The sequence below is a fragment of the Ixodes scapularis genome, unplaced genomic scaffold (assembly GCF_016920785.2).
Source record: "Ixodes scapularis isolate PalLabHiFi unplaced genomic scaffold, ASM1692078v2 PGA_scaffold6__148_contigs__length_123643588, whole genome shotgun sequence".
Lineage (NCBI taxonomy): Eukaryota > Metazoa > Arthropoda > Arachnida > Ixodida > Ixodidae > Ixodes > Ixodes scapularis.
The window spans coordinates 24,365,015-24,388,837 of NW_024609881.1; the positions used below are offsets into that span (position 1 = coordinate 24,365,015).

Here is a 23,823-nt window from a genome sequence, read left to right on the forward strand (position 1 = left end):
AGAACAGTGGACAGGGTGGGGTCATACATCGCCATGCACTCAGCCGAGCAGATGCTGTCTTTGATTGCGCTCAGAGCTGCCTCTTGGGCTGGGCCCCACACCCATTCAACATCTTTTTTTAACAATTCCCGCAAAGGAGAGGTCTTGTGTGCCAGGTTAGGTAAGAACCGACCCAATAGGTTGGCCATACCTAGGACTCGTCTGACCTTCAACACGTCTGTAGGAGTTGGTTCCAAAGGGCTCTGACCTTTTCAAGGTCAGGCTTTATGCCATCTGCACTGACGCGGTAACCCAGAAAGGTTACTTCCTTTTCCCCGAAAATGCATTTGGACTTGTTAAGAGTGACCTTAGAGTCTGACAGCTTATCTAAGGTTTTCTTTAACCTTTCATCATGTTCAGCTTTGTTTTTCCCGAAAATCAACACGTCATCCATAAGGTTGACGACTCCGGAAGACCCTCCGAAATTTCTGACATTCGCTTCTGGAAGTATTCTGGCACAAGGCTTATACCGAATGGAAGCCTCGTAAAGCAAGACCTTCCATACGGCGTGATAAATGTCATGAGCTCCTGGCAGGTCTTTGATAACTTGATTTGATGAAACCCTCAGTTTGCATCTAACTTTGAAAAAAAAAAAGCCTCATCAGCGAGCAATCCTAATGTTTGATCTACTGTTGGAAGGACAAATCTCTCCCTTCGCACGCTCCTGTTTCGTTGGGTGAGATTGACACATATTCTTACGTCTCCAGACGGTTCGAACACAGGTACCACTCTGTAGGCCCTTCAACCCGACGGATTATCCCCATTTCTACCATTTTCTCAACTTCGCATTTTACCGCATCACGCAGTGGGATCGGAATCCGCCTAGCTGTGAGTGAAGATGTTCTTTCTTGGAGATTGCGCCAGGACCCGACGGCGGAGGCAGCTGATGGTCGCTGGCGGAAGAATAAACCAGACAGGACTCCGCGGATAGGAGAAAAAAAAAGAACACGTCTATTTACAAGCGAAGCTCATTTTCGAATGTCGCCGCAGAAGGTAACAGCACGTGCTGTCCTTGTCTTCTTCTCTTTTCCAAAGCCTCTCCTGCCCCAGCTCGCACGAGCGTCGCCAGTTCACCCACACACAGGGGCGCACGTGCAAACGTCAACACGCAATGGAAAGAAAAAGAAGCTCGGTCCTGTTCCCGCGTCCACCCACGGTGATGGCGGGGCCGATTCTCACACCTCCCGACTAAGTATATTTTTTAGACCCGAAATGTCAAAAATAATATATAACAACTAAACTCAAACGTGTACACATATCAGACACACCTTACACAGAGTTTGTGACTCAACCCGTCAGAATCCAAACTATCAAAAAAAATTTTCACTAAGATGCAAATCATATGTTAGTAAAGTGATTCTTACTGTGCCCGCCACGGCTCCAAAGGAGTGACAAATGTCGTGCTAAAACTCGCGTTGCATCTAGCCTCCTAGCCTCGGTCTCTTTGCTGACAAGTTATCCAAGCCATCCAGATTTCGACGGGGCTTGAATCGGATGGTGCATAGCCGGTTCCGGAACATCCCCGCGCAAGAGCAACGACAGTTTATGCTCTGTCCTGACTTACGAATCAGGAATGGGCCTCGCTGGCGGTCGTCGTTGTCGATGTCTTTTGCAATCTCAGCTCTCTCACACGTGGCCGGCTGGTAGTTGGTCGAGTTTTCATCGGCGTCCTTAGTTATATTCTGGGACGACTTCATCTCGAAGACCGCTTCCTCGTCGCTGTCCCCGCTTTCCCTGACATCTCCACCGGCCCGCTGTGACGTCAGCCGCTCTGACAAGTTGTCCGACTTCTTGTCAACACCCACGTCCTTGCCGTGGTCGTCATCAGCTTGCCAGAACGTCTGCCACCAAAGCCAAATATCAGGTTCTTTTTTGTCGTCGACGTTCACGTTCTCGTCATGGTCATCCTGTCGACTGCGCCAGTGAAGATGTTCTTTCTTGGAGATTGCGCCAGGACCCGACGGCGGAGGCAGCTGATGGTCGCTGGCGGAAGAATAAACCAGACAGGACTCCGCGGATAGGAGAAAAAAAAAGAACACGTCTATTTACAAGCGAAGCTCATTTTCGAATGTCGCCGCAGAAGGTAACAGCACGTGCTGTCCTTGTCTTCTTCTCTTTTCCAAAGCCTCTCCTGCCCCAGCTCGCACGAGCGTCGCCAGTTCACCCACACACAGGGGCGCACGTGCAAACGTCAACACGCAATGGAAAGAAAAAGAAGCTCGGTCCTGTTCCCGCGTCCACCCACGGTGATGGCGGGGCCGATTCTCACACTGTGTGTATTGCAAATGGTGTAGCGTCGGGAATCAGGTGGATAGTGTATTCGCCGGGAATGGCGCACAGGTTACGAAACATCTGGGGGTACAGCACTTCTAAGTGATCATTGTCCTCCGAGATATCTTCTACAAACTTAACAACTCCCAAAGACTCAGTCGCTGGCAACCTAAGCAAGACGTGGTGCAGTTGGCTGACTACGTACACTGTATGGAATGAAAGGTTTTCTTTCCAATGCAACTTGGCCCTGAACTTTCCCAGTACATTTAGGCTCTGCCCACTCGCGTCCGTTAAGGCTACAACAGCTTTTTTCAGGTGGCCTGGAATGCCCGGGAAGGTTGAGGTTACTACGGATACCTTGGTGCCTGAGTCAATCTTTGCAAAGACTGGTACACCATTGAGAACTATTTTGGTATATCTAGCTCCCGCACCCTCTCTGTGTTTAGGGCTCTGAGAAAGAAGTCTTCAGTCTCTTTGTCGATGGCCGAAACCGGTACCCTCTTTTTAGTTATGCGAGATGTCTTTCGGCAGACCTGGCGGAAGTGCTCCTTATTCTGGCAGTTGAAGCACTTTTGGCTTCTCGCAGGACACAGTGACCGCTGGTGCTGGTCTCCACCGCAGAACTGACACGACTGTTGGAGAGACGATTCGTCCGGAACATTGCCCTTCCTGTCCGGCAGCTTGGAGTGGCGGCGCACAGCGTCGACATCCGGGTCACAGTCCTGGGTATCTTTGGACGGCGGCAGATCGATTGATCGAAGGGTGTGTTGCTGCTCGTGCACTGTTTTCTTTAGTCTCGCCTTGGCTGCTTCAGTGGTAAGAGTAAGCTTGGCGTCCCTCCAGGGATTCGAGAGCTTCTCGTTGAGAAGGCCAACCACGAATCGGTCTCGAATCATTCGCTGTTTCATTTCGCCAAAGTCACGGCGCGGCACATGCCACGGCACATGCTGTGCCGTGAGGAACAGATCGACCGTCTCGCCCTTCTTTTGTTGCCAACGGTGGAAGTACGCGCTCTCGAACACGACCGGGCGTTCCTTCACGAAATATTCATCGAACTTCTTTTTTACGTTGTCAAATTTCTTTGTGTCCGCTTCCGCTAGGCCAAACATTGCCAAAATGTGTCTTGCCTGTTTGCCCATGGAGTAAAACAGGGTACGGACTTGCGCCTCTTCACTTCGCTCGTTGATACCAGTCGCGTAGTGGTACTCATCAAAGTGCAGTATCCAGCCATGCCACTCCGAAGAATCCTTGAAATCAAGCGGTGGCGGCTGCTGGAGGGAGGCGAAGAATCCTGGCGGATTCTGTTTAGCGGCTTCTGCCATCAATCCTCAGTTTTGGCGTGGCGTGGCCACTTCTGACACCATGTCGAGTTTCCTAGGTTGGGGTGCCCATAACAGATGTGAAATGAGCGACCATCCAGTCCAGGCTCCCAGGCAGAAAAACGTCTTTATCTCGTGCGTTCCTTTTGAGCCGTCCGCACGTGTCTCGTGCCAGCCACGTCGCACGTGGGTCAATCAACAATCACCACACCAGTAACCAAGAACGGGTTGTCCCATTTTCCTATCTATACGTTCAGAAAATTGCTTATAACCTTTTAATAAGATAAGAGTTCTGAAACTCTGGCATGTGGTTCGAACCGGTAGTGCTACTTGGGCTCGGCAATGCATCAGTTTTTTCTGCGGTGAAAAAGAAGAGCGTACATTCTTTTAGGAGACATGCTGTTCATTAATACGATTACTAGCTGCAATCATCAGGTTTTGAGTGGTTCCCATTTTAGGTTCGTAAATGTTGAATCCTCGTCAATGAAGCTTGGACCATACGTTTGATTTCTATGAATGCAGATCTCTCTTGTTTGCATGGGACCTGATGCATGTAGGTAGAGCTTCTCCAAAGTATATATCGCTTCATCGCAAACTACATATAATGGTTGATTATGTAAAGGGGAGATGCGGGTCATAAAATAACTATCTTTTGCAAAAAAATTTATTTTTGGTTTTAGGCGTTTAATGATCTTTGAATGTTCATATTTTATTATAAAAATAATAAGGACCATTTATAATTGCAAGATTTGTGAAATAAACACTTTAAAAAACTGACAACCCAGAACTGCATAAATTTGAGCCATTTTTGTGTGCGCGCTTCTTCAAATGGTTGTCGTTGCCACTACATTATCTCTTCTTCATTGCAGTCGTCTGTAGCTTCAATTTCTCACAAGAAATTATTACAAAAAATTATTTTTCCAACCGTGGAAAGGTGTAGCTATGCATTTATGGTATCATTCAGGGAAATTTTTCTCTAATTTTGGGGCATCTTCACAAAATGTGCACAAGAATTTTTAGTTTTGGTATTGTCCTATACAACAAAATTTGACATGCATATGCTTTAGATTAAATGAATTGCAACTATCTAGGTTTGATTGGAATATATCTTATATTTATAAAAAACATTAAGAAATGTTTGTTAGCTTTTCGAAAACTGTGTTTTCCTGGTTTTCATATATTTTAAGCTAGGATAGGTCTAGCACACAGTATTGTTGTTGTCCATTGTAGTCAGTGGTTAAAAAAGAGCAAATCTGTTTAGGCTCTTTTAAGTTTGTTGCCATTATCCGCATGTCTGCAAGATGTTTTTTTCTGCATGTTCAAAGCATCCAAAACCTAAGGAACAAGCTACATCGAAACTAACACAAGACTTATATAAAGCAGATCAAGCATAATAAGATGTGGAAGCTTAATTCAATGATATTAAATAATAATATATAGTTTTCCCTGGTGCAACACCGTAAACATTTTTGTGGAAAGAGGAACATGGCAGCTTTCCTAAATCCGAAGGTTCCGCGGTTCAACGAATTTACGAAACAAATTTGGCATTAATATAGGGACAGCTAATAGGTTCCCATATAGTTATATCAAATTTTGTATCGTGCAAGGCCTCACTCCTTTAACTGTTAGTATTTTTTACAGTAGTGGTAATGCAAGAAGGAACAGGTTGGTTTGAGATACCTTCGAACTCTAAAGGCTGAACTGCGTGAAAGGGATTTAGCGAGCGACGAGACCGGCTAGAGCGACGAGAGTCAGTGGCGAGCGACGGGGATTTCTCACTGTCACTTGTCATGTTGCTCAGTTTTTAGATTTCTAGAAAATATTGCTCAACAACTTGGTCGCTTGCTTCCGTAGTTTTCATGTGCTTGGAGGGTGTGCTCACTTTGTTCTTAACTACTGTCATTACTCATTGCATTAGGTTTCTAGCATCTCAAGTGGTCCCAGGCGTCCCTCTTGCTGTTACGAGACTCCTTACGAACCCAACCTTCGCCAGCGATTCGAATGGAACCAATTCAGTCCTCAAGTTGTGGTGAGTTTTTTTTTTTTTGTTTGGTGATACCTCTTTTATAAACAGGGCAGTGACGGTGTCTATACTACAGGCTGTCATACTCTAAAGCAGCGCTTGTACAGCTGTCCACAGACTCCTAGGGGTCCGTGCCGTTTCGGAGATCCTCTACCGGGGGAGCTAAGAGCCCAGATGATAATGTGCAGGGTGATTGGATTTTTCTTCAAGGAGAGGGAGGCAAGCAGCGAAATTGAAGGAGAGGTTCATGGCAGCCGCGAATTGACTTTGGGCAAGATAAATATATGTTGGGCTCCTATTGGTGGCGTGTGTGAACTACGGGGCGCTTCTCTAACTACCATTATCATTGTTTGTGATGTCACGGGTAGGACAGACTGGGGCAGATTACGTAAATGTTGGATGCTTCGGCTCTTTGGCTCGCTTCATTGCTGCTTGGGTAACGCGCGGGAAAGCGTGTTTCATGCGTTGCGCTTATTTTGGTATAGTGATAATTGTAGTAGGACAATTTACCAAAGCTTGAAACCGTGGCATGTGTAGTCGTGCTAACAAACACTTGGCGCTGAGGTGTCAAAGCGCTCGATCGGTAGTGTGCTGTTCGCTACCTCAATACAAGAAGCTGGATGATGGAAATAGAATATCCAGTGCTTTACCCCGCTATGTCCACCACGGCGAATAGGCTATGTTTTTTTTTTGTTATAAATTGGACTAAATAAAACTGAGAAAGGAATGTCCCATGAAATTGAAAATAGGAAAGCGAAATTCGAGAGCTTCGCATATGTAGTAAACACTGCAATGAATCTGACTCCATGTATCATGTTGGTTTGAATATGTTCTGTGATTCCTCGTCTCTTATTAGTTCCAAGTTGATTCCTTTTAGAATTTTGTTAACCAGTAAACACACATTTCATCGAAATAACTGGCAGGAAGAAGTGGTGACCGACTTCCGGAGTCGCTTTAATTAAATCTCTGCTTACTCACCCAGTCGACGTGAAACGTGCGAGACCCCCTCGCGATCGAAGTCTTAAATCTAGTAAGTTGGTGACAATTTAGCGCCCCAAAAAATGAGGTATACACCTGCTATGCTGTTTAATTTTGCGGACCCAGATGCGCATAATGTGTGATGCACTTCTCAGCGAGTGATTTTAAATTTGTAAACAATTCTTAGTCAAAATTAGATAGAACAGATTAATAAATCGCCTGAATTTGCTTGGCCATTTCAGTCAATTTAAGAATTTATGAAAAGTTCTGCTTTTCGTTCGAGCAGAAGTCGCGATGTGACAAACTTCTTTGCCACGTATTTGATGCGGGCGGAGCTAACTGTCTGTTGCTGACGAGCATTTGCTCATCTGCAACTGTTGAGTTATGCTTGGATAGAAGCGTCGGTATCGGCAACTTCTATGTAGCTAAAACAAGTATGCAGCACGCTTTGCAACACAACTGTGCACGCATGCACAGCGAAGAAGACATCACATAATTTACTCTGGTGAATGCAAACCCTTTTTCTACAGTAGCCTTCACAGATCTGGAAAAAAACAAGAATCGGAGAGGCTGTGAATAGCCCAGATGCATGCCCCGCAAGCTGTAATGTGAAGCTCCAGGCTTGATTTTGAACATTTTGAAGTTTTTTAATATTATAAGCAACTTTGAGGCACTGTTATTCCTTAGGAAGATCGCTTACAAAGATGTCAAAGGCATTTCTTTCATAAATAAACCATTTAATCTGCATAGATGCAAACTAACACAGCCACTCCGTGTTTTAACATAGCACGTCGTCTGCTCGCATCCTACCAGCCGCATCGCAGGAGGGCACCCGCGAGGTGGTGCCACCAAAACATCTATTCGCCAATACACGAGGGATGTGGAGGTGAAAGCGAGGAAGCGAGCTTTCTACCAGGTACTGGGCTAATGCTAGAATAGAATGAAGGGGACAAGGTCAGTTAAGATGGCAGTGAAGGAAGCTGAAAGAGATATGTGGGAATTGAGATTGGAAAAAAGCATGCTATGCAGCAAACTTTAAATTAAGAAAATAACTGTTTTGAAAATGAAAAAAGTGTGCTCTCTATGTGGCAATGACGGGTACGGAGAACCGTGACTTATCGGTCAATATCTGAGGTGACAGATACAGAAACCTTGGGGCAGAGCCACTAGGGAGGAAGTACCAATTTCTCTTCAGCCTCCAGCTTTGCTATTTACCATAAAATACCTGCGAAGCACCTATTTTCTTCAAGTGCCCACTATTAACATGTTCCAAACATGGGAATACTGCAAACTATACACTAAGTGTCCGATTCGACAGAACAAGCACCCCTTTCCAGATTATTCCCATTTTCAGGATAAGTGTGATGAGCATTCTTGCTGTATTTTATGGTAATTGTTCTTCAATCACTTTTTCCAAGCTAATTTCCACCAGCACTCTAACCTCTTCTCCGTTGCATCTACTTTACTGTAATCCAAATTGCCAGCTTCTCCAGCGAAATTCGGGCACCGGCACGTCTCTCACTCCTTTGGGAAGGGCAGCACTAAACTACTTACACATTAGAATCACATGCTCAATTGTTTATCTCCTTTCTACACATAGTGCACATTTTATCTATATCTTCAAATTTAGGCTTGTATGTGTCTATCCTTCAGACTCCTGTTGTGGCTAAGCCAGCTAAGTACTCCCTGTGGAATTATCGCCTTGCCAAGGTGTGCCCGCGTTTACCAGAGTGATTTCCAACCAAAATGTGGCTGCTCGCAAATGTGCATAGACGAAAGATGCCAGACAAGCTAGAAAGTGGCCACAGATGACAAACCCAAAGAACATCATAACATAAGGAAAGAAGGTTACACATTTGGCTGGAGAGCCCCAATAAATTGAGCTAATCTTTGTTGCCAAGGTCACGCCTTTTGAAGGAAGCAAAACCAGCCACTGAAAGTAGTTAAATTTGGCGAACTCCAACCCTAAGGTCTTAACTAAACTCTTTTTATTAGTGGACCATCTTGTGTCTGTAATAATGAGACAAACTTGCATGTATTTACCTAGTTTGTTCCCAGAAGTAGCTGTCCTTAGCCTGCACTCCGGCTTTTAATAGTCACAAGGCAGAGTTACATAGGGAAGGATTGGTCCCCCAAAATTCTGTCTATATAGAGGTGCATCTATATTAGCGGGACATGACTCCACCACACGCTGTAATTCTTTTACTGATAACTTCATGGAAGACTTTCCATCTGACCTGCCATAATCAGTCATTGCCAATTACAAAACAATGTACCTTACAATCTCCAGCAATATTGTTTTTGTTCTATTTTCTAAATATTTAGGTATCCAGCCCCCAGAAGTGTTCAGATCTAGAATCTGAATCCAAAGGCACTGTGGTAAACACATTTTCTTGTGAGAAAAAGAAAATTTTTTAGAAAATAGAAAAACTTTCGAAAGTGAGAAGATATGTAAAGTATAATTTATAAATCAAAATAATAAAAAATGTTTGAATTTTTTAGGATTTTCATTTTTCAAGGTTAGGGGCTGCCCTTAAGGGTGCCAGTTGCATTGGAGTGGTTCTGTGAATCGAAATTCGAAGTGCAGCAAAATATATAACTGTACAGCTGTGGCAAAACTGCATTAGGACTACTCTTTTCCATACTAAGTGGCTATCTTAGTTGGGCTTTCCTTGTGTGTGAATAAAATCATTGCTGCAGTGAGGAACAACAGTGAAGGACACCACGGTAACTTTGTCTAGAGTGATGCGAGTGGTACACAAGCAACATGGCGAGAAAAGAGAACGATTGGCACCTTGCAATAACCTGCCGTCTGGAGGGGTGCCAACCAAACAAAGTTTCCGTTGCGTGGACTCGTTTATGACTGAAACTGATGCACCCGTGTCTATTAATACGGAAAACGTTTGTCCTTTGACGGCTATTGAAACAAAATTTCTTGGGGGAGGCGGAGGCTGGCAAGAATTGAACGAAGCGGCGTTACCTCCTACTGCCGCCGCGTCTAGTTTCCCTCGTTCTGGTAGGAAGTGGATTGCTCATGGGATGGTCGGAATGACGCCGACGAACGTGGCGAAGGCGAGCGCGGACGCCTGTATGCCGATGGTCTTGGAGATGAAGATCGGTTACGAGGTGGGAAGCTTGTTACTGGGGAAGCGTATGGATACGTCGGATAGGCTGGTGGCGAGTTGTAACTGGAGTGACCAAAGAATCCGTAGGTATCTCCTCATTCTTCAGCGATGCGTCGGCGACAAAAGCAAGCAATGTGATTTTGGATTCCGCAGTGGAAGCAGCTGGGGCGGCTTCGAACAGTGGAGGTCCACTGGGCGTTCAAGTAAGTGGTCCTCGGAGGTTCGGTACTCATCGGTCTTTGGAACCTGGGTTGGAAAGAAATCTGGGCAGCTGGCTGGGAAAGAAGTCTGGGCGCTGAGTCAGCATGTAGACGAGGGCTCATTGTAATTGCAGAAATATTAGGAGCTGCGGCAGAAAGCTCCTCTCGAATGGCATCCCTTAAGGACATACGCGTCGCTGCAGTTGTTTCCTCGAGTAATGTGGCACTGTCGGGAAACATAATCCGAAGCTCTTCCTTGATGATGTCACGGATGACTGTGTGTATAGTTTCAGTGACGGGGATTTGCAGTCGCGAGGGTAGCGAGGGTAACCTCGTTGAGGTGGTTGCTGGAATCCTGGCTCTTTTGGTCTTGTTGAGGCGACGACAGGCTTCTATGATGCTCTCGACGGTGCGGGAGTCACGGGCCATGAGGTATTGGAACCCGTCTTCTGATATTCCTTTGAGTATATGGCCAGCCTTGTCTGCCTCTGACATGGTTGGATTGGCGAGTTTACAGAGAGCAAGTACGTCCTCGATGTAGCCGATGTAGTCCTCGTCGGGACTTTGGGCACGGTAGGCCAGACGCCCTTCAGCCAGTTGTTTGCGCTGCGTAGAAAGTCCAAAAACTTCCAGAAACTTCTCCTTGAATCAATCCCAGGAGGTGAAAGCGTCTTCGTTGTCATTGTACCAGATCATCGCCGTGTCTTTGAGGTAGAAATTAACGTTAGCAAGTTTAAGCGTATCATCCCAGCGATGGTGCGCGCTCGCTCGATCATAGTCGCGGAGCCATTCGACGACATCTTGGGTGGCTGTGCCGGCAAACAATGGAGGATCACGTTGACGGCATCTGACGGTCAATGACGTTGTGACGGGTGGATTCGGCATGGTTTGGGATGTTACGGTGTTTGTGCCCAACGATGGCTGTAGACCCCGGTGATTACCTGATCGAAGCTCCGTGTCGGATCCTCAGCCTTGAGGTAGGGGTCGCCGCACCTCCACCAAATAATAAGGCGTGAAAGGACTTGGGAGACACGGCAACCAGGTCTTGTCAGTTCGGTCTTTAATTTACGACCAACTTCCTCTTCCTTATCCCCGTGGCTACTTCGTCGTTCTTTGTATAACCAAATTATGTGATCGTGGTCTAACCGTAACAATATGGTCTTTTCTTCTAGGTGATGGAGCCACATTGTTGGGGGAGACCAGCTGCCCACTGAAAGTCACCGAGGACATCTGGTTCGAATGCTGTTCCTGCACCTATGCCACCAGAGATCAGCATGGAATTGTGAGGCACCTTGCTGCCCATGGTGATGAACATTCCAAGTGCCAGCTACCTCCCAAGTCTGACTCTAAGGCCCAAGTGCTTGGCAACACTCAAAACCACAATAGTGAAAAGCTATATAAGTGCAAGCTTTGCCCCCAAGAATTTGCTTATAATTCTCTTCTGACCTGTCATTACAGAACACATAGTGGTGAAAAGCCATATAAGTGCATGCATTGCCCCAAAGCCTTTGCTCTAAATTCCAATCTGCGACGCCATAATCAAATGCACACTGGTGAAAAACCATTTAAGTGCAAGCAGTGCCCTCAAACCTTCACTCAAAGAAGCTACCTGAGAAAGCATAATCGAACACACATTGATGTAAAGCCATTTAAATGCAAGCAGTGCCCTGAAGCCTTTGCTCAAAATTCTTATCTGAGAAAGCACAATCGATCGCACACTGGTGAAAAGCCATTTAAGTGCAAGCAGTGCCCCCAAGCCTTTGCTCAAAATTCCTATCTACAAAGCCATAATCGAACACATACTGATGAAAAACCATATAAGTGCAAGGAGTGCCCCCGAGCCTTTGCTCGAAATTCCGATCTACGAAGTCATAATCATTTGCACACTGGTGAAAAGCCATTTAAGTGCAAGCAGTGCCCCCTAGCCTTTGCTCAAAATTCCGTTCTACGACGCCATAGTCAATTGCACACTGGTAAAAAGCCATTTCAGTGCAAAGAGTGCCCACGAGCCTTTGCTCGAAATTCCGATCTGCGAAACCATAATCGAACGCACACTGGTGAAAAGCCATTTAAGTGCAAGCTGTGCTCCCAAGCCTTTGCTCGACTTTCCTATTTACGAAGCCATAATCGTTTGCACACTGGTGAAAAGCCATTTAAGTGCCAGCAGTGCCCCCTAGCCTTTGCTCGAAATTCAGTTCTATGGCGCCATAATCGAACACACACTGATGGAAAACCATTTAAGTGCAAGGAGTGCCCCCGAGCCTTTGCTCGAAATTCCGATCTGCGAAGCCATAATCGAACGCACACTGGTGAAAAGCCATTTAAGTGCAAGCTGTGCCCCCGAGCCTTTTCTCGAAATTCCGATCTACAAAGCCATAATCATTTGCACACTGGTGAAAAGCCATTTAAGTGCAAGGAGTGCCCCCGAGCCTTTGCTCAAAATTCATATTTACGAAGACATAATCATTTGCACACTAATGAAAAGCCATTTAAGTGAAAGCAGTACCCCAAACCTTTGCTCAGGATTCCCTTCTACGAAGGCATACACAAATACACTGGTAAAAAGTCATAATGAAACACTGGTGAAAAGTCATTTAAATGCAAGGAGTGCCGCCAAGCCTGTGCTTAAAATTCCTGTATAAGAAAACAATCGAATGCACACTGGTGAAAAGCCATTTAAGTGCAAGTGGTGCCCCAAGCCTTTGCTCAAAATTCCAATCTCGAATCATAATCAAATTCACACTGATGAAAAGCCATTTAGGTGCAAGCAGTGCCTCCAAGCCTTTGCTCAAAATTCCGATCTACAGGGGCATAATCATTGGTACACTGGTATAAAGCCATTTGAATGCAAGCACTGCTCCAAAGTCTGCTTAAAATTCGAAGCCATAATCATCTACACACTGGTGAAAAGCCATTTAAGCTCAATCAGCACCTCCAAGCCTTTGTTTAAGATTCCCATCTGGGAAAGCATAGAGTCACTAAATAAAGCTACGCTTTCAGAGTACCGAAACTTCCAAACTACGCGTCTGAAGCGCGTCAGGCGCCGCCAGCTTGGGTCCACTCGTAGATGGAGGAGTGCTTGTAGCTGAGCCAAGCCGAGCTGTAACCGTCTGCGCCAGCTGTCGTAGCCGCAGCTGTGGCAGCGAATGAAGGTCATGTTGTTCGTATCTTGACGTAAGGAAAAAGGTGCGTGCTGAGCGACAGACTTCAGCATGAGCGCGCAGTAAACAGTAAAACAGCAGCAGGCGGTGGATCGCTGGACCCAAGATGGTGGCATTGCACGATGATGATAGCGACTCACGTGACTGGCGCTGTCCAATGATGCTGCAGCGAACCAGAATATTGTTGAATAGAGCGACTGTATTGTTGGCAAAAAGCCAAAGAAAAGGGATGCGGTACTCTGAAAGCGTAGCTTATTTAGTGACTCTAGAAAAGCATACCGTAATATCCCGAGTCATCGCCCACCCCCGTACCGCCTGAAATTCTTTAAAAAAGTGGGGTGGGCCATGTCTCGGTGGGTGTGCACAAACACTTGAAAAAAAGCGGAAAAAACCGCCTATTTTTCTCTGCGTATCTAGCGCTGATGCACAAGAGATACATCAAACTCAAAACTCGATTTAGTTTCATTGTTTTATAGAAAAAAATGCTCACGAAAGAATATTTAACTATAGCGAAGTCCGTTGCTAGCATACGCGCTAGAAACACCACCGATCTGCATATAGCGCGAACGTTTGTTCCGTGAAAGAATGTCACCATTATGTTCTCCTATTTAGTAAAAAAAAAAAAAAAGAAAGAAAAGTCTACAAGAAAATAGAAAAACCGACCAGGCGCAACGAGCGAGCGAGCGAGCGGACCAAAGAAGCGACCAAGAGCAATGCTCGGAAAGCGGGAAAGCCGGCGGTCGCGTTGGCAAATACTTTGGCATCGGGCCAAGTCGGGCGCCTTGTCAATTGCAAGCTCTTGCGCAACTTGTTTGGTGCGTACATACGTGCGTCCGTGCACGGCGGGCTATCAATGCACGGTTGGGACGCTCTGCAAACGTCTGTGTAGGACGTTCCAGCAAAGCTTTATTTACGCTTTGGCTTTGCCTAAAATATTGCACAACCGCGGTCGCGACGGGCGGGAAGAAGGAGCGGGTTCGCGGTGACTTTACTTCGGCGGAGACAGACTTTGACCTAACACTCCGCGGTTACGTTAACAAACTCTTATTTTGTTATCTCCATCGTTTTCTTTTCGCACGGATACACGACCACTTTGGGGTCGCTCAAGGAGGAAATGCGTAAACAAAAAGAAGTGTCTTTCCCTCCTTCGTTTTACTTTGTCACGGACGTCCTCCAACTGTAACGTCCGCGGCCGCGTCATTCGGGTAGGATGAGTGTTCGCGGATCGCAGAGTCCGCGCTGGGGTATTTGAAGGGGTGGGCGATGACTCGGTGTTTTTTCGGAAATCGATATTGGCCCCAAAATGGGGTGGGCGATGGCTCGGGGATGGGCGATGACTCGGGATATTACGGTAATCAAACTCACACTGAGGAAAAGCCATTTAAGTGCAAGTAGTGCCTCGAAGCGTGTGCTCGAAATTCCTATCTGAGAAGCCATAATCGAATGCACACAGGTTAAAAACTAAAGCAAGGGTGCAGGCGAGCTGGTTCAATACAGGCATTTTAACCCTGGAGAGTGGGGACAAGTGCAAACACGTCACAGATGTCCAAAGCCATTTAAATGCAAGCAGTGCCTTTAAGCTTTTTTTCATAATTCCAGTCTTTTCCTCCATTATCGAACACAGTGTTTAAAACCATGCGCCAAAAGCTTTGCCCAGAATAGAAGTTTATCTGCCAGAACCAGATGCACACGTGCATAATGCCTTGCAGTTAAGCCTGCCCCATGTATAATCATTTAACTCATGCAGAACTTGATGCTATTTCAGTGGAAGGGTACAGATCCAAGAGGTGTCATACTCTGCTCGAGGAGAATTAATGAAGGAAGTGGAGGAGAATGAGAGGAGGAAAGAAGGATGGGGAGGAGGATTAGAGGAGGAGGGGGAAATAGGAAATGCCCCCAAAAGTTTGTTGAGAAAGGAAAGGGAGGGACTTGCAGTCAGGGAAGTCCCCTGGCAATTTGTTGTGGCGAAGCAGACGAATTGGAATGCAATATCTTCTTTTCCCCTGCTTAGAGCGTTCTAGCAGATTTAGAAACTCAGTTTCTGGATGCTCGACTAAACGCCGGCTGTTTATTGTTACAGATAATGGGGTTAATAATTTTAACAACCTAGACTCAGCGCACCGTGGCGATTTGTAAGTTGAACATGAAGAGCTACTTTCAATTAAGTTTGGGAAACAAATTTGTACCCAGGATTGACCCAATTCCCAAAAAACCATAATTCACAAGAAATAAAATAACAAAACAACCCAAAGTCAAAGTCTTAAGAAAGCAGCTATACGAAATCAAAACCATTAACCTAGTACATTCTTGAGAACCTGAGAAATAGGCCCCATGTGAAGAGTGTATGCTTATTGCTCCTGTGCTCCTGAGAGTAAAAATAAGTTCTAAGTTCTATCACTTAAATCTTAAATTGCATCCTCCGAATGCTCTAAGGCATTGGGTAGTGTAGCAAAATGATTTGTTGACCTAGTTGGTTAAACATTACGAAAATTAAAAAGCACAAAAGACAAGGACAAGAGGGAGACAACACAGGACAAGCATTGGGTAGTGCTTGGCGATGATATCGAGGACTCGGAGGAAGGCATTATTGCGGTGGATGGGGCTGTCCATCGACATCCATCTCAGCCAGTTAAGGTGTGTCTGCAGCGTTGCTGCAGTCTTTATTTTGCCAGCTGGCGTCCTCGCGTTCCTCCCGGTGCAGCCCATCCTCTTTCGGAGCAGGTAGAGCTCGTCGAGGGTATTGAAAATATTAACTTCATTAATTGTCTGTAACACTAAGCGACCAGCATTTAGTTGAACATCCAGAAACAGAGTTTCTAAATCTGCCAGAATGCCACAACAAATTGCCAACCACAAATCGCCGGGGGACTTCCCCGACCGCAAGTCCCCTCGTTTTCTTCGCAACAAACTTTCGGGGGCTTTCTGCCATTTCGCTTCTCACTCACTCCTGTCTCTCTCTCCTATCCTCCTCTCCTTCCGTCTTCCCTCGTCTCTCATTCTCCTCTCCCTCCTTCTTTCCTCCTCGAGCGGAGTATGACGCCTCTTCGATCTGTGCCCAATCGAAGTATACATATAACCGAGTGCAACGTAGGCCCCAAAGGCTTTGCTCGGATTAATATTTAAGCGTGCCACACTGAAACCTTTATGCGCAATAAGCCTGACGAATTCCAGCAGCGTTCCAGGTCATTGTTTTAACGGTCTTGCCTCACCGGGCACCTGTTAACATACAAGGTTAACAAACACTGAGGGCACTTGCGTAATGCCTGAACCAAGTGGGCCTTTAATATGCCAGCAATATCCGAGAAACTTGAATCGGAATTCCAGCTTGGTTGACCACATAGAATGTGCACACAGAGCCTCTTGTCCAAATGCCGTTTGTCATCACACAAATGTTTTGGTGCGTAGTGAATGATTCTTCTCTAGCTGTGATCTAGAGGCCGGGTCAATGATTAGGAAACATTGTTTATTATTTTTCAGAGCAACTACTCTGTGTTCTGGAACCTGAGTGTACATTGGGTCATGCTCTAGGTCTTGTTGCAAGCTCCCTTAAACTTGCTCGAGGTGTGCTCTTTGAGGCAACGTCTAATATGTTTGTTAAATTGTCTTTATCGTTTTCTCTGATACTACTTTTATCTATGAGGAAGATACAATTGTAACTATGGTTAATGTGCAATCAGAATTTAATCTTGCTTATTAAAAACAAAAGGTTTGCAGTTTAAGTTATTACATTGTTTCTTTCAGCTGCTACAGAATTTGGTACTGATGTAACGACTCGTTCACACCCTGGTGACTGCTTACGACCAGAGAGGCTAAAAACAGGTTTTTAAGCAGAGTGTCGAACCAGTCATTATTGTTGTTCGGTTCGGGTTCAGTAGCATTCCATTTTGTTCCGGTTCGGTTACGGTGTAGGGTAGCGCACATAATATCACTCCGGTTACCAGTTTTAATAAGCGCGAACCGGTTTGTAACTCGCCCTTTGATAATTGACCGAGCACTTCCTGCAGCCTTTTGTGAGCCTGAGATTCTTGCAATAAACCGATCCCAAAACTACTCCCTCTTTAGACAGATCTGAAAACCCTGCTCAGTGACGTGCGCAAAAGACACCATTAATGTGGGAAGGCTCTTACTTGTATAATACTGCTCTTAAGTGAACTATATAAAAGCGATCGTCTTTCCATTTTTACGGTGTCTTTTGCATACGCAGCTGTGCAATATTTCAAACTCTGCCAGAAGAGGGCGTCATTTCGGGAACGAGAGCTTGTGGCCGGTGCCATATTTAGTGCTCGTGCGTATAGCGCGTACTTTGCTCGCTTTGGCGAAGCGACGAACACACACGTGCTGGGCTGTGAAAATCACAGGCTGGGACGTGACTTTGTAAACAGTAAAAAGGTCTCTAACTGGGTTGCTCTGCCTCTATATGTTTTTGTTTGTTTTGCTCTGCACACACGTCTTTTTTTAGACATGCTACCTGTTTTCGACGCCCGGTAAGATGTCGCAGCTATGCCCCAGAGTGGCTGACAGGGGAACGAGAGGAAACAATTGTGACGTAAAAGTTGAAACAGACAAACAGGTACACCGAGTGCGCAGTTGGGGCAGTTATCGGATCTTGTTAAGCTGTGGTCGTGTATACTTCGGCCAGATTGACTGATATGTCAATGACCGGGCACGTGAACATGCACTGTCACTGCAGTGAACCTCGGGAGGCCATCTTCCTTTATACTGCATCAGTTGCTTGTGTTGGCCGAAATTTGACAGCCTCCCGATTTTGGGGAGTGGGGCTGACAAAACAGCACACAATCTTCTGGAAGTCTACGAGATAGGAAAGGAACGAGTCCAATGCGCCAGCCAAATTTTAATATATAACCTGGTGATTCGGTTGTTTTTCTTGGTGTTTTCTTTTCATTAAACGTTCAGTTGAAGTCCAGTGCTAGTCTGTCGATTTCTTTCCTGCGTCCATGTTTGTTTGCGCGCTGCCAGTTTGTTACCTGTTTTCATTGTAACCAACCTCTTATGAAATACCGCCGGGGATGCTTAAAGTGTTTAAACAAATAAATAAATGAAATAAAAATAACACAAAAAGCGGGGGCATATTAAAATTATTATATATATTTTATCCCACAGCGAAAGAGGAATATATTTGATCAAACCCCACTAGAGCTTTTACATGTCATGACGTTTCATAGCGTTATATATGCTTATGGCGCTTTTCGCGCGGATGAACGTGATGTTGTCTATTGTCGACTCTTTCAAGTTGGCTCAAAGCAGTGAAAGCACAAACCCGAGACCTGAGAGGGTTCACTCTACGCTGACTTTGCGTAGCTGGCGCTGCCAGAGCAACATTGTTTAGCTGATAGAGTTCTGGTCGTTCAAGCTTGTGGTTCTCCCAGTAACGAAAAATGTCTTCGTTTTTGCTGAGGCGCAGCTCCTCAAGAAAAGATTCCAGTAGGGGACTGATGCTCTTGCTCGCTGCAGTGCAATCACGCGGTTCGGCCTTCGTCAACTTTTCTTGGGCTTCTAACAACGTGTTGAGTTTGTCTACTTCCTGAGCACCGCATTCGATGACGTTAACGTTGCTTTTGCACGCTTTCTGACGGTCGCATTTGCTAAAGTTGAAACTTGGGCAAGTTGGTACGACATACTTCAAAATTAATTGTTTCACTGATCTCTTTTGCGCTGTTTTTAATCCCGATGTATATTATGCCCATGTTTTTTCTCTTTTTTTTAGTTAAGTTCGCACTCTTCCTTTCTCTTTGACCGACAGCAAATATTGTACCTCGCATTTAAAGCGCAGAAAACGCCGTTGCCAAGAAGCATTGTTTCTCTTCTTTTTAGGGCTTCTACTAGGCTGCGGCCGAAAGCAGAGGTTGATTTCAATGTCTCTTTATGGCACCTAAGCCACGCCCCCAAAAATCCCCTAGAGTCAACTGCTCTAACTGAAGAAACTTTGTTGTATCTCGGGGGCTGCGGCCAAGCGGTGCTTTGAAATCGCCGCCGCCACTACTGCGCCGCTGGGGTCAATCCAAGAAACAAAGTAAAACTGAAGCTCTCCAGATGCCTAAGTAGAGGTGAGAACTGAGCGAGCTCGCTGACCACGCCTTCTCTTTGTGTTTGTGCTTATGATGATGATGCATTTTTATTACGTACGCAATAAAAACAAAACGTAAAAATATCCGACAGTAAGGATTAGTCTTGGCAGTATAAGAAAGAAATACGCCCGCTACTTTGCCCATTAAGATCAATTATTGACAAAATTGGCCCTGAACCACTTTCGTTGAACCGGTAACCGCCACATCAGGTTATGGTTTCGTTCCAGTTCGGGTCCAATATGAAGCAATCGATTTCGGTTTCGGTCTTGTACCGGTTTGGTCAAAACGGTTTTGATCCGGTTTCGGGTTCGGTTCGACACCCTGTTTTTAAGGCTCTAGTGAGAGCTTATGACTTTCTGCATTGTTGTGCAGCCGGTCGTGAGCAGTCACAAGACGCTTAAAAGCCGGTCTTGTCTCAGTCGTAGTCAAACGCAAGTGTGTGAACGGGCCTTAAGGAAGGACACTACCTAAAAGGGTCAGCTTTTGAACCTTTGGCTTAGTATGAATGAAAATCACAGTATATACTGGTAGTGGCGAGACAAAATGCACTGCAAAGTTTCATCTGTGTACATGAAATGTGAAGGAAATTATTGTTGTTTTTATTAGAAATGCGCTGACGTTGTTTAGGAAAAGTATTGTTAGGAAACTAATGTAATACCCAACATTTTCCTTCGCTAGATACAAAGCAGAATGCCCGGAGAGTGCAACTGTGAAAAAATTCCTGGAAAGTAATTTATTTTATGCTTACATCACACTTAAAAATCAAATAAATTTTTTGTGTTATGTCGTCGACGAAACCTTAACATTTTTTTATAAAAGAGATTCATAAAGTAAAAAAAGATAATGCCACAGTTGCAGTGCCCATTAAGTTCCAGTTATGAAAAACGAGTAAGCCTTTCCTTTTGTCTAATTACCTAACGATAGCTTTTCTAATCTGAAATTTATGCCAAAAATGGAACAAAGAAAAAAAGCGCTCAAAGTGCTTGAATCTCTACTTTTTCTTTAGCATTGGTGCACCGAAAATAATTTTTAAATAATAACTATGCAGTGCAAACAAATAAAACATTCTGGGAATTTTCTCGAGGTGTTGGTGGATTTAAACATGGCTTTTTTCAAAATCTACTTTTTTTTCAAAAGTTTCTTTTTCTGGGTAGTGTCCCCCATTAAGTGGTATGAGGTAAATTTTTCCAAGATTTTTCTTTTTATGTCCTGTACCATGCCAAGACCTTATTCTAGCAGTTTCCTCAGTGGGGGTGTGTGTGGTTTCACCATAACACTTCCCTTTAGTGGTTCGGACATTGCTATTTGAATATTCCTTGCACAGTCCAGCAGGTTTTGCTATAAATTGGCACTGTACCCATTTTGAATACTGTGCAATGTCCCTTTGGGACTGCGTTGGTGAAAGGTGTGGAAAATTTGGAAATGACTATCATGTTTATACTCCAAGTTTTTTCGCCTTTCTTCTTTGTACTGGCATTTTCGCAATCATGTATTTATATGACACCTGCTTTGAGATGTAACTTTCCGTTCCGTTAGGTGTTCCCAATACTCTCTTGTTCCGTCTTCATGTTCCTGGCAGTTGTCTCCGTGTTGCCTGGCTGTCTGCATCAGAATTTTCAGACCTTAGGTGTCCTTGTATGCTGGAAAATTCCTTTTGCTTGTTTTTGCGTAACACAGGTTAGTAGTTTGTTTCTCTGCTTCACTGATGGCTAACATTCTTATATTTTTTATTAGAATGAGGAGGGTTGGTGAAGCTAAGTTTCAATGAATACTAACTCAGCCATGTATTTTCTTTGGTTACAGGGTCCTTTGAATTGTTCCTGAAGGCATGTTTATTTTTTTATTGTGCAATTAATTTCAAAGCCTATCTTTATTGAAATGTTTTTTCTTTTTAGTTTTATGTTGTTTTGCTCGAACAAAATCTGTGGATAATAAATATGTAATCAGACTTTTGTTTCACTGTTTCTCAGAAATAAAGGTCTATAGTAAATTTCCCTCAGTGTTGTTAACTTTTTTGTCTGCCATTGCATACCTTAGTTAAATCAAATGTGCCACAGGCAGAGTATCTCTTTAGAAAGTTCCCACTTTGCCATCCTGTTTGATGCTGGGATCTCGCTGCAGCAGTTAAAGGGCCCATGAAATGAATTTTGGGCTGGTATAAATCACTTTAGATTGAGATTTTACTAATAGCATATCGTTCAGTGGGCCAAAAGAAAAAATGTAGAAAGTCAAATGCCTGACTTTCAGTGCAAAAAGTTAAACCCAGTGGACTATTTTGTACCTCCTCCCCTTCGTAAGCTCTCTGCCTTTTCACTGTGATACATCCGCGGTTCCCAAAAAGCGTCACTGTGTCCAAACGCACGTCACACGATACCGGACCTCCCTTATTCCCTTCCCCCCTAAGCTGACATTGTGGTGGAAGCTACGCGCTTGCCCGACCAATCAGCCGCCTCCCTTTCATCACCTGACCTCATTCTCTGCGCGTGTGTATGCACAAGAGAGCGTGACCACGTGGGAAAAGTGTGGCTGGCCCAACGATCATGTAGCTTCCACAGCACTAGCTGTCAGCTTCGGGGTGTACTGGGTGGGGAAAACAACTTTTGTCTGAATTTTGAGCAATGGGCTAGTCTTCTAGGGGGACAATGGCTCTGTCCGGGTATACAAACGAGATTCTGAGCAAGAGGGGACTCCCCTCTTTTCGTCTTCTTGAACTGTTTAATAGATTGTGCGATTTATGAGTTGAGGAGGAAAGCTAAACAGGAACAAGTTAGAAAATTGTTTCATGACCCCTTTAAAGGGGTCATGAAACAATTTTTCAACTTTGTCCTGTTTAGCTTTCCTCAACTCGCAAATCGGGCATTGTACCCGACAGTTCAAAAAGACGGAAAGGAGGAAGTCCCCTCTTGCTCGGACCCTCGTTACCCGGACATAGCCATTCTCCACCTAGAAGATTATCCCGTCGCTCACAATTCAGACAAAAGTTGCTTTCCCCACTCCGCTCCCTTTACCCATAAGCTGACAGTGCTGTGGAAGCTACGTGCTCGTTCGGCCAGCCACACTTTTGCACATGATCACGCTCCCTCGCACATACCCACATGCAGAGAATGAGGTCAGGTGATGAATGGGAGGGGGCTGATGATTGGTCCGGCAAGTGCATAGCTTCCACCGTACTGTCAACTAAGGGCTGAAGGAAATAAGTGAGGTCTGGTGTCGTGTGACGTGCGTATGGGCCTGGTGACGTGCTTTAGGCGCCGCGGATATATCAGTGAAAAGGCAGAGAGCTATCGAAGGGAAGGACGTACCAAATAGTCCGGTGTGTTTTCAAATTTTTGCACTGAAAGTCAGGCTTTTGACTTCCTATTTTCTTCTTTTGGCTCACTTAACGATATGCTATTAGTAAAATCTCGATTGAAAGTCATTCATCCCAGCTGAAAATTCCCATTAGATCCAATTAGAATTCTAACTGGTTTTGATTGGAACCAATCGGTTTTAGTGGGTTCCAATTGGAAGCACACTGGCCAATGGGTCTCACCAATTGGAAAAACTTTTCCAGTTGGAATCTTAATGGGTTCCAATTGGTTCCCATTGCAGTGACCAATTGGTTGTCCCAAAACCTAGCTGGTACCAATTGGAAATTCCAATTGGAATCTAATGGGAATTTTCAACTGGGAGCCCAAAATTTGTTTCATGGGCCCTTTAAGAGAATGGTGGCTTCGGGTGTAGGTTCTGACAGTTGCCCAATTCCTGCCTTCCACGGGGTTTATGTATGAGGTGACATAGGCGGAAAGTTTTTCATTTCCTGGGGGGGAGGCCGACGAGCTTGCTGCAATTTCCACCGTATATACATATACACTAATTTGAGAAAAAGAATAAGGTTGGTAACATAAGTAAACAACTGTGTCATACCAGCCGGTGGTGGCCCAGTTACATGGCGAGCACTTTCCGACGGCATAGAGCGGTCTCCCGATGGCCCGCTACACGGACTCGCCAAGGAAGTTGGTCAGTAGGCTTCATACAGAAAGGAAGCGGTAACGCTTGCATGCATTCACTTAGAGCCAATCAAATTGGCCGCCTTCGAAACACAAACAAATCACAGATGGGTGTCGTCAAGTTTGAACACTACCCGGAGCGGAGCCTCGACCGAAAACAACAAATAAATGCGGTGTAATGGGCAAGTCCAGTTAGCGGTGCCAGAGCTCCTTTTTTGTTTATTTTCTTTTACAAGATCGCTCCAACGATTGCCGGTGCCGAGGGAGTCTTTTCCTGTGTATTTTCTATCTTGCAATTTTCTTGCTATTTATTTTTATTTTGGTCTAGACTGACCCCCCAAAAATGCCGCTTCTGTAATGATTGCGAATTATTTGCAGGCGCATTTTTCTCGTTACTTCAGCTTTTGTTATGCTACTGGCATGAGCTGCTGGACAGCCTCGGACAACTAACGATATTTGCATTCAGCCAAGATATCGTGACAAAATTATTGCATTGTGCCGAGAACATCAAGAGAAAGCTTCTAAACTGTTGTTTAAAGCGCTTAAATATTTTTACACTTGAAAGAGACGTCCCAAACTTGTGTAATTTCCTGGATAACGTAGGATAAGGATACTGATGGCTCAATACCTAA

The 23,823-nt window shown here is 44.9% G+C and overlaps 1 protein-coding gene across 7 annotated transcripts in view; it reads left to right on the top strand.

Moving 5' to 3' along the window:
- The window catches only part of LOC115328783 (zinc finger protein OZF), a 36,829-nt gene extending 15,637 nt beyond the window's left edge, over nucleotides 1-21,192 (top strand). For 4 of the 7 annotated variants that reach the window (XM_040503585.2, XM_040503584.2, XM_040503583.2 and 1 more), the window contains 3 exons: nucleotides 2,897-3,072; nucleotides 5,548-5,658; nucleotides 11,128-13,388. In XM_040503585.2, coding sequence (XP_040359519.1) covers nucleotides 5,631-5,658; nucleotides 11,128-12,452 — 1,353 coding nt within the window. In that variant the 5' untranslated portion in view covers nucleotides 2,897-3,072; nucleotides 5,548-5,630 and the 3' untranslated portion in view covers nucleotides 12,453-13,388. Of the gene's footprint in view, nucleotides 1-2,896; nucleotides 3,073-5,547; nucleotides 5,659-11,127; nucleotides 13,389-18,948 lie in introns of those variants that run through there. The other 3 variants (XM_040503587.2, XM_040503588.2, XR_005798718.2) reach the window with 2 other exon arrangements.
- The last annotated feature ends 2,631 nt before the right edge of the window (nucleotides 21,193-23,823 follow it).